At 40.3% G+C, this 16,965-nt stretch overlaps 1 protein-coding gene and 1 long non-coding RNA gene across 2 annotated transcripts; one reads left to right on the top strand and one right to left on the bottom strand.

Annotated features, from left to right (window-relative positions):
- Window positions 1-3,667: 3,667 nt before the first annotated feature.
- cldn7a (claudin 7a) lies at window positions 3,668-11,021 on the top strand. The gene is made up of 4 exons (XM_003450363.5): window positions 3,668-4,225; window positions 6,813-6,977; window positions 9,039-9,123; window positions 9,917-11,021. The coding sequence occupies exons 1-4, from the start codon at window positions 4,003-4,005 to the stop codon at window positions 10,083-10,085; spliced, it is 642 nt and encodes a 213-aa protein (XP_003450411.1). The 5' UTR covers window positions 3,668-4,002; the 3' UTR covers window positions 10,086-11,021.
- A 949-nt stretch (window positions 11,022-11,970) lies between these two features.
- On the bottom strand, window positions 11,971-15,631 carry LOC100698154 (uncharacterized). The gene is made up of 3 exons (XR_266591.4): window positions 15,369-15,631; window positions 14,702-15,043; window positions 11,971-13,586 (listed from the first exon to the last, which is right to left on the bottom strand). It is a non-coding gene; the product is annotated as an uncharacterized LOC100698154 (long non-coding RNA).
- Between the last annotated feature and the right edge of the window lie 1,334 nt (window positions 15,632-16,965).

Raw genomic sequence — 16,965 nt, 5'->3', positions numbered from 1 at the left:
CTGACAGCAAACGACCCCATGGACCTCACACATATATACATATGTATGACAGTTGGATGAGGGTTAAACCAACAACTAATGATTATTGTTGAGATAATGTCAGTTAAGCAGTTTTCTAATGCATGTCTCCTTAGAGATGTCCTACTAATTCAGTTTTCTAAGGTCAGAAAACTGAATTATCATGTAGTAGAAACAGAGAAAGGATTCTTTACAACCCAGTGACAGATTGTTTGATAATTAAGTTTTACTTACTTTCAAGTTTAACTACTGTAATCATATTCAATAAGACTATACCTTTAAAAAAAAAAACCTTTTAAAACTGAGATCCATCTCCACAGTCAACAAGACATATTCTGTAAGGGAATAAAGTGAAGTGTAGAGTCTATAAACATGACTTGAGTATAGAGTTAGTTCCACTTTAACAGGAGAGTTAGCTCAGTCCACAGTCCCAACTCAGCAAAGCTTTTTTTGTTGTTGTACTGGTGCCAATATGACCTCAACTAAAAATATGTTAGAGTTTTAAATTCATGGTCGTGCTGACTAAGAAAGCTGTAGATTTGGCAGTTGAGAAGGTTTTAGCCTCTGTGGATTCAGTTTTAGTATCAGAATGCTCTTCAGTTTACTTCTCCTGAAATTTGTTGTAGTATTTTTGTTCTATAAAATGAAGGCAAAACCACTGGAAACACAGCTTACAGCTCTCATATAGCAGTGTGTACTTTTAGAAAATCAGCACATTCTGGATCTTGCGAGTACAGTTTAAAGACACTAAAAGTTAAGGACCTGTGAGTCTGACTCTGTTGTGTTTCTTTCATCAGCAGTGCTAACATAACTGGAAAAGGAGTTTTCCGATGATCTGTTTGTTCGAGTTTTAGATTTATTTACTTTTTTAGATCATGAACTTAAAGGTGATTTGCTGTTGGAGGGGTGATGGAATTATAAAAGATTTATGAGGAATGATTTTCTTTTATCATTAACTGGCAAACTTATCTAGCTTTCTAATCATTCAATTGTCATTCATTGTCAAGAACTTTTCAAAACCTTAGTGCACACATTGCACAATTAACAGCGACCACATACATGTTCTACCTAAAATACAAAGGATGCCCTTCTTCAAATGCTCCTGCTGGTAAGGCTCTCAGATAACTGTCTGAAAATGTTTCTGTTAAGAATGCAGCTCTTGCCAAAGCTCCTAAGAGAAAACAGTGTCTCTTTCATGTCGTGCTACCTACAAGGGAAGACAAAAAGAAGTCCACAAGACCAAGAACACAATCTATTTGTCCTGTCCTGCTGTTGCACAAAAGCCGAGACTTCTTGTATAAGGAAACTGAAGGTGGAGAAGAGAGGGGACATGGAGAGACAGGCGCCATCCAGTCATTTATGCACTGAGAGCCTTTCAGGGAAAAGCTGTGGGCCCACTGTGTTTTATTGCTAATGCCTCAGTGACTTCCAAGGGCACTTAGAGTTTAATCATTGGATTTGCACTCCACTTGCTCACTTCAGACCCAAGCAAGGCCTCAGTAACAGGAGGGAGGGCCCCTTGAGAGAATGTTGTTAGTGCCCCTCGTTGGTCTGATTTAGCTGTTTTCTTCTTCACCTCCTATTGAGCTTTGAGCAACGGCTAAACCGGCAAGACGAATGTGTGTTTACGCTTTTAAAAAAAGAAAGTAGTAAAAGAGAAAGGAGGAGATAGAGAAGAGGGGTGGAAAGAGCAATGTTCTTCTTTTTATTTTTTGTTCTTTACAGTGCAGGACCTGGGTGGAAAAGCAGCCAAGAGGACATCATATAAATCAGGTTACCAATAGCAACAGCACTCCTAATGCTCAGACCGGCCCCTAACCTTCTTCCCACTCATCTTCCTCATCCACGTATCACCCAGCGCTTACCTTTTCAGATGTTTGTCTTCTATCTAATTCGTTCCCTTTCCACCTTATTTCACAACCTCCACCCCCAAAACCTCCTGCCTCATCCTCCTCCTCATCATCAGCTTCTACTGTATAGGAGAGAGAAAAAGAGAGATTCCTTATGGGTTCATTGCTCCCAAGCAACAGTGAAGCATTTGGTGGTCTTAACAGCAGAGCCCTGAGGCCGGGATACAGTAGAGAAGAAAAGAGTTATGGTGAGAGAAGAGGTGGTTTAAAGTGGGCAGAAAGGGCGAGAACGTGACAAAATGTAAAGTTCAGAGGAAGGCCGAGTAAGGGGGGTAACAGAGCTGTGAGAGCAATCTGAAAAGCCTCATTACATCTTAAATAGGTAATCCAACCAGTAGGTGAGCACATTCCCATTAACCTGGCAGTGGGAATAACTTCCTCCAGGCTTATGGGTTATTACTTCCTCTCCCTTTACTGTAGGGCTATTGTTTATCCCCAGCTTGAAGTCATACACACTGCAGTGCTGACCCTGACATCTGACCTGGACAATGCGTGCTATTGTCTCTTGGTTTCTGTCCATTCACAAAAGGAAGTGGCTAAAACTGGTATGGACCTAAGAGAAGAAATATATTAGATATAAATATATTATGATATATTATTAAGAACCCCCATGAAAAAAATGGTGGAATTTAGTAAATGTACATTTCTGACATTATTTGAGTCCAAAGTTTGGATTGGCCATTGCTGGAAGTAATTAAAAGGCCAATTTTTACTTCTTTACTTCTACTCTTTACTACACCGAACATCTAAGGCTAAAAAAGTTCTGAGAAGTTCTCTAAACATGAAGAAGTGCATGCTCTTCTGCTAACTTTTCTCATTAGATTTTCCTCTGTTTCGATAGGGATTTCCCTTTTTTTGTATGAAACTGTCTCTTGTGGACTTTCTTCTTTTTGGATTCTTAACCTATTGGTTATTCCTCCTTTTTAGCTTCTTTTCAATCCTGATCTCATTAGTGTGGTGTTGCACACATTAGTTTAACAAGTGAAAGGTCATTGGTTTGATTCCAGCAGGAAACACAAATCCCTTTGGGGCTGTGTCAGTGAGGACATCTGGGGCAATCATGTACAGCTACCTGCTGTGGTAAGCTTCTATCTCACTGTAAGTAGGAAAGAAGTTCATTTAGAAATTAAAGCTGTTCATGGAGAAGAGAATTGCACTTAGTGTTATTGCACAAGTGTGGATCTGTGTGTTTGGTCTGCTGTGAAGTCCTTGTTGTGGGGTCTGACAGCAGCAGGAAGGAAAGACCTGATAAATACAGCGAGATGGGAAATGCTCATCAATAAAGAAACGTAATTTTCTCTTGTCATTCAGACTAAGGTCACACATTTCTCAAGGCATGCTCTGCATACTTCTGTAAAGAATTCACTAAAAACATTGTGTTAAATAAAGCAAGGCCAAGACACCTGCAAGTACAACAGCTACACAACGGTACATTTAACTCTAACAGTTAAACTTACTGTAGGTTTGAGTCATATCATCAAATTGTGTCTCTAACATACACCTGCACACACTGAGAGCACATTCAGCAGCCTGTCACATATTTATTCCTGTTTTGATCTTTAATAACTTTCACGGATCTTTAGAAAATGTTCAACAGTGGGTTTTTTTATGTTATTTGACACTTCAATATGTCCTTTCAGTCGCATACGTTACCACAGAAAAACTTTTGAGAAGTTAGGTTTAAAAAAAACAACAAAAAACTAACGTTGACTTCAGACTGCTCATCCTGAGTGATGGCAGCTGAACAGCGCAGGAATTCACAGAGACGAATTGTCGGGGGGAAGACGACCTGTGGCTTTGCTGGAAGCGGTGGGGGCATTTCCCAGCAGAGCACAGAAAACTGCGACTCCATGCATCAGCGGGCACGATAATTACACTCCCACTTCCATCATCACCAGCAACTTAGATGCCCATCCCCAACTAAAGACCCCCCGGCACACACTTCTGCACGGACACGGACACCACCTGCGACTTTTGCATCTTTACCTGACTAATAAGAACAGACACTTTAGAAGTTCTGTAATTCGAGCAAGGTGAAACGAAACCCGGATCCTGTTAGAGGTTCATTGAGAGGATGGCCAACTCCGGGATCCAGCTGCTGGGATTTTTCCTGTCATTAATAGGTATTGTCGGTCTGATCATCGGGACTATCCTGCCGCAATGGAAGATGTCCGCGTACATCGGAGACAACATCATCACAGCTGTAGCCATGTACCAGGGACTCTGGATGTCCTGCGCTTTCCAAAGTACCGGGCAGCTCCAGTGTAAAATCTACGACTCCATCCTGCAGCTCGACAGTAAGTGGCGCATTTTTACCCCCTTGGTTTAAAAAACGTCAGTTCTGTTAACTCAAGTACCCGATTTAAAAGCAAAAAAGTAAACCCTGCAGGTTGTGACTGAGAAAACTCTCTTTGTTATCTCATTTCAAGCGATCTTACCACGATGATTTGGATAATGTGCCGTCGGGCTTTAAACAGTCTCCTATTCATAAACCCCACCTGGAGATACACCTGCTCCTTCCGATGCTCAGTTGAACACACTGTCACCACTGAACAGGTTTAGCTCCTGCAGGTACAACCTGCTCATCACAAATCATTATTAAGTAGTCCTGTTGTTTCTTGTCATTATTTTATATGGAAAGTTTAAAAAAGAAGAAAATGACTTTAACTTTTAAAAGGAAACAAACCTCTCCAACACACTGGCACATTCTAGGAAAACCTTTTTAACCACATGCCATTTGATCCAGGAATGAACCTGAGCCGTGCGTCACCACAGAGATCCTTTAGAACACATGTGGTCAAACTCATGGCCTGGGGGCCAAATCCAGCCCGCTGCTAATTTTAAGCAAATCTTCCAGCTGGTTTAAGTCATAAAACAATAAAATAAAAGGTTTTTCACACCAAAAGGCATGTGCTATGATACATGTAAAATACATGATCCAATTTCTATTTTATTTTTGAATATAGTTGTCATTTCATGTTGATATAAATGAGGGTATTTTTTAAATTTTTTATTCATTTATTACAGTTATGAATTAAATTTTTAATTCCCAGTGTGTCTCTTTGTTCAACACCCCAGCTGTAGAATATCACGTATGGTGCAAACAGTGCAGGAGAAGCTGCTGCCAAAATAATCTCTTTCATACATTAACTGTAACTTCACAAGAACAAGTACAGAAAAAATACTCGATATCTTCAAACTCACAGGAAGTGACCTGTGTTTGTAAGCTGGCTGCAAAACAAACAAACAAACAAACAAATTGACAGACAGTGCTACTTCTTTACTGATGATGATGAAAAATGTAAACTTTTTCACAACTGCTGTTATAGTTGGTACAGGACACATTCTTAAATGAAGGATAACTCACTGTGGATACTAAAGCTGTACGTGGTGGGTGTGTGTTGGCCCATTGCAGTGGTTTGTAGTAATGCTGTCATGCTGTATTAGCTGAAATGATGATGGCCTCAGGCTGTCCTCTGTATCTGTCTCTGAATCTGTTTTTGAGGTTGCAAAACCCCCCAAAAACAACAACAACAAAAAAGAAAGAAAAATGATTTGCCTAATTATACCAACACTGAGAAAAGTGGCCTGAATTGGTTTACTAAGTAATTAAAATGTTATTTCTAAGACACCTTTCAGGATAAACACCCTACACAATGACATACCAGAGGATACATTCTCTGATTCTTATATAGCACTTTTCTACTCTCCTGGAGCACTCAAAGTGCTTAATACAAGATTCACTGTTTTCTATACTCTTATGTGCATAGAAAACATATGTGCATCTTATGAGAGCACTCTGACAGAGAACAACTTGGGGTTAGTGGCCTTCACTGGCATACAGGCTGGGGGAGTCAGGGATCAAACCATGAACCTTCCAATCAGCAGAGCACCTGCTCTACCTCCTGAGCTACAACCACCCACCGCAACCTATAAGATAAAAACAGAGCTAACCAAATGCATAATGGCCTTATACACCGTGTGTCATTGTACATGGTGTATATAAAGTATACAACTAAAGAAGCTGTATACTAGAGAAGCTACAGTGTCCTACAAGCGTCCCATTGTAGAGCGTAATCACATGACCAAACATTATTAGCATATGTAAAACAGCAAAAACACTCCAAGCCAGGATACAGTGTATCCTTCTCTGCTCTCATTTTACTGTATAATCACCCTGTTGCTTGGCATTTCCCACTGTTTTATATTCTGTTTCTGCATCCTCCTCTCCCCTGCCTCTCTCCACCCATCCCTCCCTCACTGCAAAAGGTTTTGTTTGTTTGGGCAGAGCAGGGATGGCCTAGACTGGCACAGACTGGTTCTACCATAGGTGGACAGTGGGGGGAGAGACAAAAGGGGTCTCACCCTGTGATAGATTTATAGTGTGAGGAGGGGAGGCACTGACAGATGAGAATCATGACAGCAATGTTTCCACGGGCCTCCTCAAAGTGAAGACATTCGAGGGCGTATGTGTTCCTTCGTACTGTTTGTGTGTGCTCATGTGTATCCCATGGTTTCCCTTCCAGGAAAAGCTCACATTAAAATGTCTTCACAGGCTAATGCGAATGTAATTCACAACCTGGACAGCCACATAAAGCCTGCTTGATATGTTGGAGCCTGTTTGTTAGTCTTTATTATTTTCTGTTTTGTGACTCCACGTTTGCACTTTAACAACAGGATTATTATAAATGGTCTCATTTTAGTTTAGTTTTTCTTTTTAGACATTACTGTATAAAACAAAATAAATTATTTTCTCAAGATGCACTCCCACATTCCACAACACAAAAGGTCATTTATTCTCAGGCTCCCAGCAACACACTGTTCCTTTACATTTCCTCTGCTTCATCGTTTTCTGTTGCCTTTCTTTCTCTTCCTCTGCTCCAGGTTCGCTCCAGGCCACTCGTGCCCTGATGATAGTTGGCATCATTGTTTCCATTGCAGGTCTGGGTGTAGCCTGCATGGGAATGAAGTGCACCACCTGTGGAGGAAGTGACAGACTACGCAAGGCCCGCATTGCCATGACAGGAGGCATCATCCTGTTAGTGGGAGGTGAGGGAGCATACCAAAGAACCTAATTTGGCAAAGACCAGTGACTGATTGGTGTAAAATTTGCACTGTCAAAATGTTATATCACCCAAAGGTTTTCACATAGGGTCATGTATGGTAATACAATGATGTTGTGCGGGCTAATTTAGCTTTGAAAAATATCTTGTTACATTATAAGATTACCTCCAGTAAAAAGTAATCTGTCATACTACAGCATTACCTACTGAGAAAAATAAATCCTCAGAGTACTTTGGCATTACCAATAATGCAGAAAACTTGCTAATTTTACTCAGAAACCTTTATCTTAAAAGCTTGCTGTTATGCTTTCTGAGCTTTAGTACATGTGTCAGTTATTAATTATTATTCTGTGAAACAGGTCTGATCATATTTTACCCCACAGGAAAAAGTATACTTTTTACAACTTTTAAATATGGCAGTAGTTTGTTACTTTAAGCAAAAATGCTAATAACCGCAATGCTACCATGCTGATGTTGGGTAGAGTCTTTGCCATATTAACTATCTTGGTTTAGCCAGTTAGCATGCTAATATTTGTGAAGAGCATGCTAATATTTGTGAAGACAGTTGTTAGATGTTTGGTGAATGTGTGATGAATTAGCTTTGAATTAGCTTTCCAGATAACTTACTGCCAGTGTTGCCAAGTCCTCAGTAAGGAAAATCGCTATTGGCTGTCCTAAAAGTCGCTAGAAGTCGCCAAATGCACAATTGGTCATGCTAATGTAATTGTAACCTACGTTGTAGGAGAGAAAAATAACATCTTGGAAGAGACATAAAGTGAGTAAAAAACATCCTAAATCCATTTAGAATTTATTTAGAACTACAAATTAAATTAATTTTAGCAATTATTGTTTTTTTTAATGTCACAATTCCAACCCTGCTCCTTTGTCCAGGCTTGGACCGGCAAAAGTGACCCGAAATAGGCACTCTGGTGGAATTATTTGTGTGTGTGTGTGTGTGTGTGTTTATAAGTAGTTTTAAACCTTGTGATCCACAAAACAACATAACAGTAAAAGAAGAACTGACTGTGTTACAGTCAGTGTGGGAGCAGCGGCTTCGCTCGTGCGTGATTCATTTGCAGTTTGGACGCATAGGTTCGAACTTCTCCTGCCCTGGTAGCAGCTGGGGGAGGACTATCCTCCACCCGTGAGCGCTGTGGGCGAGGTGCCCACGGCAGCACCTGCTGCTTGTTGAGAAGAGTGATACGTGCTTTCACGTCAAAAAGTCGTCATAAATAAGTCTCCAATAAAACCAGAAAAAGTCGCCAGATTTGTTGCTAGTCGCTTTTTAGAAAAAAAGTCGCTAAGGGGGTCTGAAAACTCGCTAAATATATAAAGTTGCTAAGTTGGCAACACTGCTTACTGCAGCTTTGCTAGCTAGCATATTGTAAAATAGCCATTTTGAACCCAAATGTTTGTTTTTACACCAGGAAATGAATCATACTATTATAGTTGATGTTCCAGGGAAAAATTACATTTTAACATTTACCTTTCCATCCATGTCCTGGTTGACGGGAAGCATTACAAACAGTAGATATGTTACAATAACTCCAAGCAACACTCAACACGAGCTTGCTAGAAGAATATGCTAATATTGTTGTTTTCCTCTCCAAATATATTTCAAAAGGATGATTTTCACTGGTTTGTGTTTGTCAGTATTTCATCACTATATTGTATAAAACATACACATTCAGTGTAGTAGCTTCCTGTGATCCAATAAATAATGCAATCCAGTTATGTAATTCCATCAAAGCACAATTCCCTAGATGTCCTGCACATCATACAGTAGGTGGGAGGAGGTTTGATCCCCACTCCAAAAAGCTTTCTACCCACTCATCTTCTCTGGCCCTCCCGAGGTCATTAGAATGAATGAATCCTGGCACTGAATCTAAGATCAGAGCTCTAACTGGCTCTGAAGAGAACAGAAACACTAAAAGCTAATTGTTCTGGAGTCAATAGCTAGCCGCCTGGTGACTATATAAAGGGAATAAAAGCCTGGCTGGTCTTTCTCTGGCTTTGACGATGTGTTGATCGACTTTTGATCTTGCAGGGCTGTGTGCCATCGTAGCGTGCTCCTGGTTTGCTCACAATGTCATCAGGGCTTTCTATAATCCCTACACTCCAGTCAACACCAAGTAAGCAATCTAAAAGCACCCATTTCTTTCCTTTTTTTCTGTTTTACTGTTATTGTGATTTAAATGCATTTATGTATTATTATCCATAAAAATTATGTTTTTTCTTTAGTACTGTAGCTAAAACTGTTGTGGGAGAACAGTGCATTTTGTTCTTTTACAGCAGTGATAAGCTAGTTATGTGACATAAAAATCTGGATGTCATCTGATCAGCTCAAACTAAATCTGTGTTTATTCTACTGGGTGAATTAGGCTCATGGTAAATGGACTGGTTCTTATCTAGCGCTTTTGAGCACTCAAAGCACTTTACACAACTTGTGCATTCACACAAGCACATTTTCTTAGTGTTTTCTAACTAACATTCACACATACTCCGATGGATGCAACGGAGAGCAATTTGGGGTTAGTATCTTGCCCAAGGATATTTGGCATGCAGACTAGAGGAAGACAGGAATCGAACCACCAACCCTCTGATCAGTAGATGACCTGCTCTACCGCCTGAGCTACAGCCACAGCTCATAGTAGAAAAGGTTTTTTTTATCTCTCACACCAGCCTATAGAGCTCTGGGGACAGTCCATGTCTACTATCCCTTAAAAAAACCTTAAAAAGGCCAGTCTTGTGATTTAATGCTATTTTCATGCTATATGTTCTCTCTCTTACTCTCTTTGTGTTGATGCACTACTTGCTTTTGAAACATAACAACTGCATAAATGACACCAGTGCAGGTTACCTTATTAACACATCAGTTTTGCCTTTGTGCATAAGCTGAGGATTATAGTTGCCTTGTCTTTCCAGGTTTGAGTTTGGTGCGGCCATCTTCATCGCGTGGGGCGGTTCTCTCCTAGATGTCTTAGGTGGGGCCATGTTGGCTGCTTCCTGTCCAAGGAAGAAGCAAGTGTCCAAGTACCCAGCCATCGGCAGTTCCCGCTCAGGCCCTCCAAGCAGCACTAAGGAATATGTCTGAGATTCCCCAACCATGTAGCCAGGAACTTTAAAAGAAGCTGAGGAGAATGATCCTCTTCAGCATCAGCGAGGCGCAAAACCGAAGATGTATGGATGATTGTGAATCACATGGAGGCAGGAAGTACTGAAAAAGGACTTTCTTTACTTTGTGTTCAGGCCTTTGATGACCCTTTGATTATTAAGTAGCACCCTCAATTGTTTAAATACGGATGTCTCTCACCCAATCCATACATTCCTCAATTGTTTACAAGTAGTCTTCACAAATACATTATAATTGGATGTCCTGACCTAATAGACAAACCCTCTTGGGCTAGCTCTTGAATTGCAGCCTAAATGGTGGATTATAGCCAATACTTGCACCCTCATGTTAGAACCAGCATTTATTAGCATTTGCCATGTAATTGAAAGTAATCAATTACAGTTTGGTGAGTAGTCTGCAAGTCAACAGGCTGTCCAACACAGGAACACGGTGACAATACAGCGTGTTATATCAACTGTTGGTACCAAAATAGATGTCACAACGAGCAGGGTGTGATTTCACACACTGCGATGACACAGGCCTTTTGCTGCAGGACTCCCCACAGCTTTTCGTACCAGCATGTTACAAAGCCTGTTCAGATATAAAATATCTGATGTTGTAGTCATCATGCCATTATCGCTCTATTGGCCTTTCTATCAGCCACTGAGGCTAAACTGCAACTATTTATTTTGTCAACTGTAGGTCTTTACTGTAGATTTGCATGATTGTTAGTTCACTGTAGCTTCCTGTAGCTTTCACAATTTAGTGTTTTTTAAATGTTCTGAACAGTTGGTTCTATGTTTGTAAATGCCATAGTTTTATATACTTTTAGCAGATAACAGCACCATGGAAAATATATGAAAGAATATTTTTAACATGTCCATCAGTACTTAAATAATAAAGATATTGCAACATTGTTAACTGTGTTGTGGTTCATCAAACTGAATAAATGGTTGTTTTCTCCAGTGCAGTAGCACAGTAACATTTCTACTGAAAGTCTTTTCATAGATTTTGCACTTTCTGTTTCATTTGAACTAGTAAAAGTAACCTTTAGTACTCTGAGGATTTCATGAATGTTTTTGAAGCCATTCATAACATTCATCAAAGCTTATATTGTGTAAAACCTTTAGAGAACCTTCACGGAAGACTGGATAATGGTTCTTTGAAGTGTGTTTCCAGCTTTTTAAAAAACCTGCTAGGAGCATTCTCTGAACCTTTAGAGAACCCTGAGGGGACATTTTCCAAAGCTTCTCTGAATGTGGTCATTTTCAACTTTTAAAGAACCTTAAAGGAACATTTTATAAAACACATTTATGTGGAACCTTTAAATAACCTTCAGGGAGCAGTTTATTAGCAATGGAGTAGTCAATACTAAGTGTTAGTAACTTTATCAGAGTTCTTAATGCTTTAAGTTGTTTAGAGAGTCTTAATTTACCCCTACAGACACCTAATTGATGAAAATATTTAGAGTGATGTTATGCGCGTTACTGTATGCTTCCTATGAACTTGAAGTAGTCTGGCTATTCTCCTATGAACTCTGACATCTACAAGGTATTGTCACCCAAAGAACCGTGGCTCACTCTTCTTTGGCCATTCTCTGTAAACCTTAGAGATGGTTGTGTTAAAATGCCAGCAGATCAGCAGTTTCTGAAATATTCAGACCAGCCTTTCTGGCACCAACAACCAACCCACATTCAGAGTCACTTAAATCACCTTTCTTCTCCATTTTGATGCTCGGTTTGAACTTCAGCAGGTCATCTTGATCATGTCTAGATGCTGTTGAGCATGTGTACCTAATAAAGTGTCTGCATGTTTATCTGCGTGATAAAAAGAGCTCAGAGTCAGCTGAACCACAAAAACACAGAGATTCCACAAAGATTCATGTTTTATTTCCCGGGATGCTTTATGAAAAGTTATTTCCATGCAAAGATCAAAACAACTATCTTTGAGTCAGAGAGTAAGCTGTGAGGTGCAGTGCTCCCGTGACGCCAACAAATTAAGTAACAATTTCACAGCCAGCAAAAAAAAGGAACATGACATCAACATGAGCCGCCTTTTATAGACAACACCATCTCAACCCGAGAGAGCCACTGCCGTCTTAAAAAAAATCCAAAGATTGTCTCTGCAGCGAGGGTGCTCGTTTCTGTGACCTCACACTGTAATTATAAAGTCTGACACAATAGTTCACCTAAACCTGAAAGACATTACCACACCACGTGGGTGTAGTTCACAAAGCAGATTAGTGCTTTTTATAAATAAACATAAATACAATTAAGTTTGACTTTTTACACGTCGGCATGCCAATCAGAGTCAATTTTTTTAAGCATCAATCTGATGTAGCATCAGGAATCATTTGGCAATTTCATCAAAGTCATTTACTGTACACATTTTGTTTTTTTGTCCTCACAGTCATGTAGCCAAACTGGGAAAGCCTGCATTAGGAAACACACAGAAAGCTCTATGAAGCTATTGTTGTTTACTGTCGAGTCAGCAGGTCAAAGCCACCAATGAGCTCAGGGAAACGCTGACTCTACCAGATCTGAAGAGCAAAACGGTGGTTTGGTTTATCAAAGTCTACTACGTAGCCCTTAAATAACAGGATGCCAGTCACAGGTTTTGATGCTTCATGCATAGAATTCTGCAACATGTCACTGCACATAACAGGCATTCCCACAAAGTGCACCATTTGGAAACATAATAAAAATCTCACAGACTGAAGCGTTACCTGCTCAGAAACAAGTAAAAAACCAAAACCAAACAGATGCCGTAACATCACAACAAAGTGTCTCATTTTTTAAATAAATTATTAGCATTAGTTTTTTTTTTCCTTTTCTTTTTTTTTTTTTTTTAAAGCAACTAGCGAGCTTTCATCCACTGGATAATAGTACACCACTTGGATCAGTGAGAGAGTAGAGAATGATAGTCATTGCACAACCAAAGCTTAACAATTCACCTGTCCAATACACATTAACAGGCTTGTGTTCCAACACAAGCAGCCCACGGGTAATCAGTAACCCTCACCAGTAAACAGGCAGGCGAGAGGATGCTTGTCATCTAACCGTTTGCTCAGTGCAACTTTTAAAATGTAGCCCTTGATAAGAAGCTCTGAAAAAATATAGACACTTCCTTCAAATCTTTCTTAAATCCTGATAGTCCACTACCTACCGAGGTATAGTGTAGAGAGCGATGCAATACGAATTCATTCACAGTCTGACCAAAGTTAAGTTAAATAAACGCTATATACACAGTCAGGGCTTCAACAGGCGATAAATGAGCCGTTTTTGAGCCTTGAAGAAGCTTCAGTAGGACACTTGACAGGAGCAAGGCCAAGATCGCTGTCAGAGGGTGTGGGGGTGGGTTTGGCGACCCGGGGGTTTTCTTTTTTGGCACTTCTTGGTGAAGTTTAGGAGATGGGTGACAGGGATACAGGGCACTGCCCGTTGTTGTTCATGATGTCATCCAAGTCCTCATCATCCAGGTCCACTGAGGAGGAAAAAGCAGACAAGCAGTTATTATAATAATCACATATTAGCTACAATTCAATTCAATTCAATTTTATTCAAACAGCGCCAAATCGCAACAACTGTCGCCTCAAGGTGCTTTATATTGTAAGGTAGACCCTATAATAATACATAGAGAAAACCCAACAATCATATCACCCCCCTATGAGCAATCACTTTGGTGACAGTGGGAAGGAAAAACTCCCTTTTAACAGGAAGAAACTTCTGGCATAACCAGGCTCAGGGAGGGGCGGGGCCATCTGCCACCACCGGTTGGGGTGAGAGGAGCAAGACAGATTAGCTACTTAAGCAAAATGAAATTTAAAGGGGCAAGAAGGGTAAGTTCAAATCAAACATTGCTTTTTTTAAATAATTAGACAAAAAGATTGATCACTCTCGTATCTGTATGTTAAAAATGAAGCCACAGTGGTTAGCCAGTTAGCTTAGCGTAGCAATACCACTGGAAATTGGGGTAAACAGCTAGCTTGCCTCTAAAAACAAACGTACCTAAAAGCTGTTTGACACAGGGTTACATGCTAGCCATTCCCACTAAGCTATGTTTTCTGCTTTTTATCTTAGCCAAGCTAAGCTACAGTCACGCAGTATTAAAGACGTAAGAGTGATGTCACTTTCTTTATCTAACTAGTTACTTATCTGTAACACCTAATTTTCCATTTCTCAGATATCACGGTGAATGCCATAATCAGTGTATCGCTGCACGCCTACTTGTGGGTTTTTTTCTATAGTTGCTTGATTTTGTTTCAGTGGAGTTGGATTTGTCTTTACTTAATTATTGAATTGTAACCTTGCTTATGTCTGCCCATTGACTTGTTCTGCATTATCTATGAGACATCTTTATTTGTTTACATCTCTGCTAACAGAAACACACATACATATATAATAGCAACATTTTATCCACCTTATTAATATTTATGACTAATTCAATACAGTTCAACAGCCAATGAGGAGCTCTAACATATCTACTGCTACTACATATGTACATAGAACAAATGCATCTGCTGCCTGTTGTCCTGTCATTGTGTAACTGTAAACTGTGTAGGTGGGGTCATCACTTTATATTTCTGTATTGAGCCTCACCTTTCTTGGACCGACCGATCTGGCCTAGTTTGGGTGCCCTCTGTCCAAGTCTCTGAGGGTTGGGCCCGCCACCGTGGCCGTTGACCTGGGGGTGTCCTGGGTTGAACTGCCCCGCCGGGCCGGGCTGCCTGGGCGGCCCGCTGGGCGGAATGAGCTCGGGGATACCTGAAGCACCGTACATCTCTGGGAGGCGTCCTTTAGTGTCTGACCGCTAGATGTCCGCACAGCCCAAGCTTTGTGTCGTGATGGAAAGCTTCTCACTTCCGCAATGGTATTAACCGACGAATGTATGGGCAACAGACGACTAAACGCTGGAAATTACAGAAGGGAAGTCCGCCAAACCTGTCAATTAAAGTGAACACGTTTGTCAAGAACCGTGAGTGAGAGAGCGAAAAGCTCTGCCAGGTGTCTCCCAACACTTCTCGGCTGTTTACACTACAATAAGCCGTGTACTCGTACGTGTTTTCAGTTGTATTACTACTATCAGGTGTAGCAGCTCCCTTCCTGCCCACTACAACAGCACGGCGACACAAAACGTGTCTTCGTTCGATCTACTCGCTATAGTCAGAATAAGAAAAGCTTTTCCACCCGGCTCTAAACAACAGTAACTCAACGGTTTCTCTACAAGACGCTTAAAATATGACTAAATATAAAAATATGATCTCACCTTCGTTTCTTTGAGGCCGCAGTAAAGAGCTGAATTCGGTAAAAGCCGCTTCTGAGAACCGTGTTGTTGTTTATCAGCGCTCTTTCTCTCTCTCTCTCTGTTGGCACGGCGTTGAGGAAGCGTCGATTTAAAGGGGCCTCTCAGCGTTTTCTCGGCCTTGGGGATTTCCTCGTATTGTGTCTTGACTCATAGCGTCTAGCGGACGTCACCGTGCGGTTGACAGCCCTGAACTTCAGATTATACAGTGGAGGTGTGCCAAAGTTCCGAGGGCGCAATGCGTAATTACGCACCTCCTGTAATGAGAGAGTGACTCCAGAGCCAACCAATGACGGACGGTGTTCAATAACACCCCCCTCCCCCACCCCTTACACACCACATAGAACGCTTCATGTCGGGTACTTCACGTCAACACCCTCTACCAGAGACTTTCATTTCATTTCATATGGGGAACATGAAAGTATTTACAGGAAGTTGTTATTTACCACGAAAGTACACAAGTTTTTTTGTTTGCTTTGTCACTTTGTCATTTTTTTCAGGTTACTGCAGTATGCTGTGGCCTTGAGTAAGTGCCCCTGGCTATGTCTGAGTTCACCTTCACTTATCTAAGCAACCTGACTTAACCCCAGTCACTTACCTCTGCCACTTATTGACTAAATGACACAGACAAAAACAAATCTTTACCTTCTTAAACAACACTGTCAGTGATTACAAATTCACTGCCCTGCAGTTGGACATAAAACTCAAGTGGTCTTTTTTTTTTTTTTTTACAGTAGTTCCAATGGAAATTCAAGAGAGTCCAAACACACCAAACATGTTATGCTGAATTCTGAAAATGCATCTTTGACTCAGTGGAAGCTTCATAGTTCAATGAAGAAAAGGCAGACTAGGCTTGAGTATGATACCATTTCCATTTTCTTTAACTAAGCTCATATCAGTCATCAATTAAAAATCATTGGTTTCCAACCAGGGGAATTATTACCAAGTACACACTGTGATGTAGATGTAGCACAAATACTTTGTTTTAATAATCAGTGTTGAGCAGTTAGGTTATTGTAGATGAAAGAATCATGTCCCAAAGACTAAAACTAGGTTTGGAAACACATATTAATTAACTGAAAAATAAACACCCAACTTTAGAATAATATAAAGACAACAAAAAAAGACATTAAGCACTTGCAAAACTGACTAAAACAAAATGTTTAGTTTCAGATTGAGTTGATGGATAAAGTTTTGTTTTGTTTTGTTTTGTTTGAGACGTTTGCGTGACTGTGAGTCACCTTACTTTGTAAAATGTAGTGAAATACTGGTTCTGATTTGGCCAAATTTTACTGATGGACAGCAAATACAAAGGTTCTTGCACAACCCCAATCCCAAAGATGTTTGGATACAGTGTAAAACATAATGTGTAACTTGTAAATATCATAAACCCATATTTTAATCACATGTTTGAACTGAGAAAATGTACCATTTTATGGAAAACTGAATTCATTTTAAATTTGATGACAGAAACACATCTCAAAGAAGTTGGTGCTGGGCCATGTTTATCATTGTGTAGCATCCTTTCTCCTACTGAGGCAGTCCATAACAATCTAGGAAC

Source organism: Oreochromis niloticus, linkage group LG3, assembly GCF_001858045.2.
Source record: "Oreochromis niloticus isolate F11D_XX linkage group LG3, O_niloticus_UMD_NMBU, whole genome shotgun sequence".
Lineage (NCBI taxonomy): Eukaryota > Metazoa > Chordata > Actinopteri > Cichliformes > Cichlidae > Oreochromis > Oreochromis niloticus.
The sequence above is the reverse complement of the archived record's forward strand: the minus strand, read 5'-3'. Positions and strand labels throughout refer to the sequence as shown.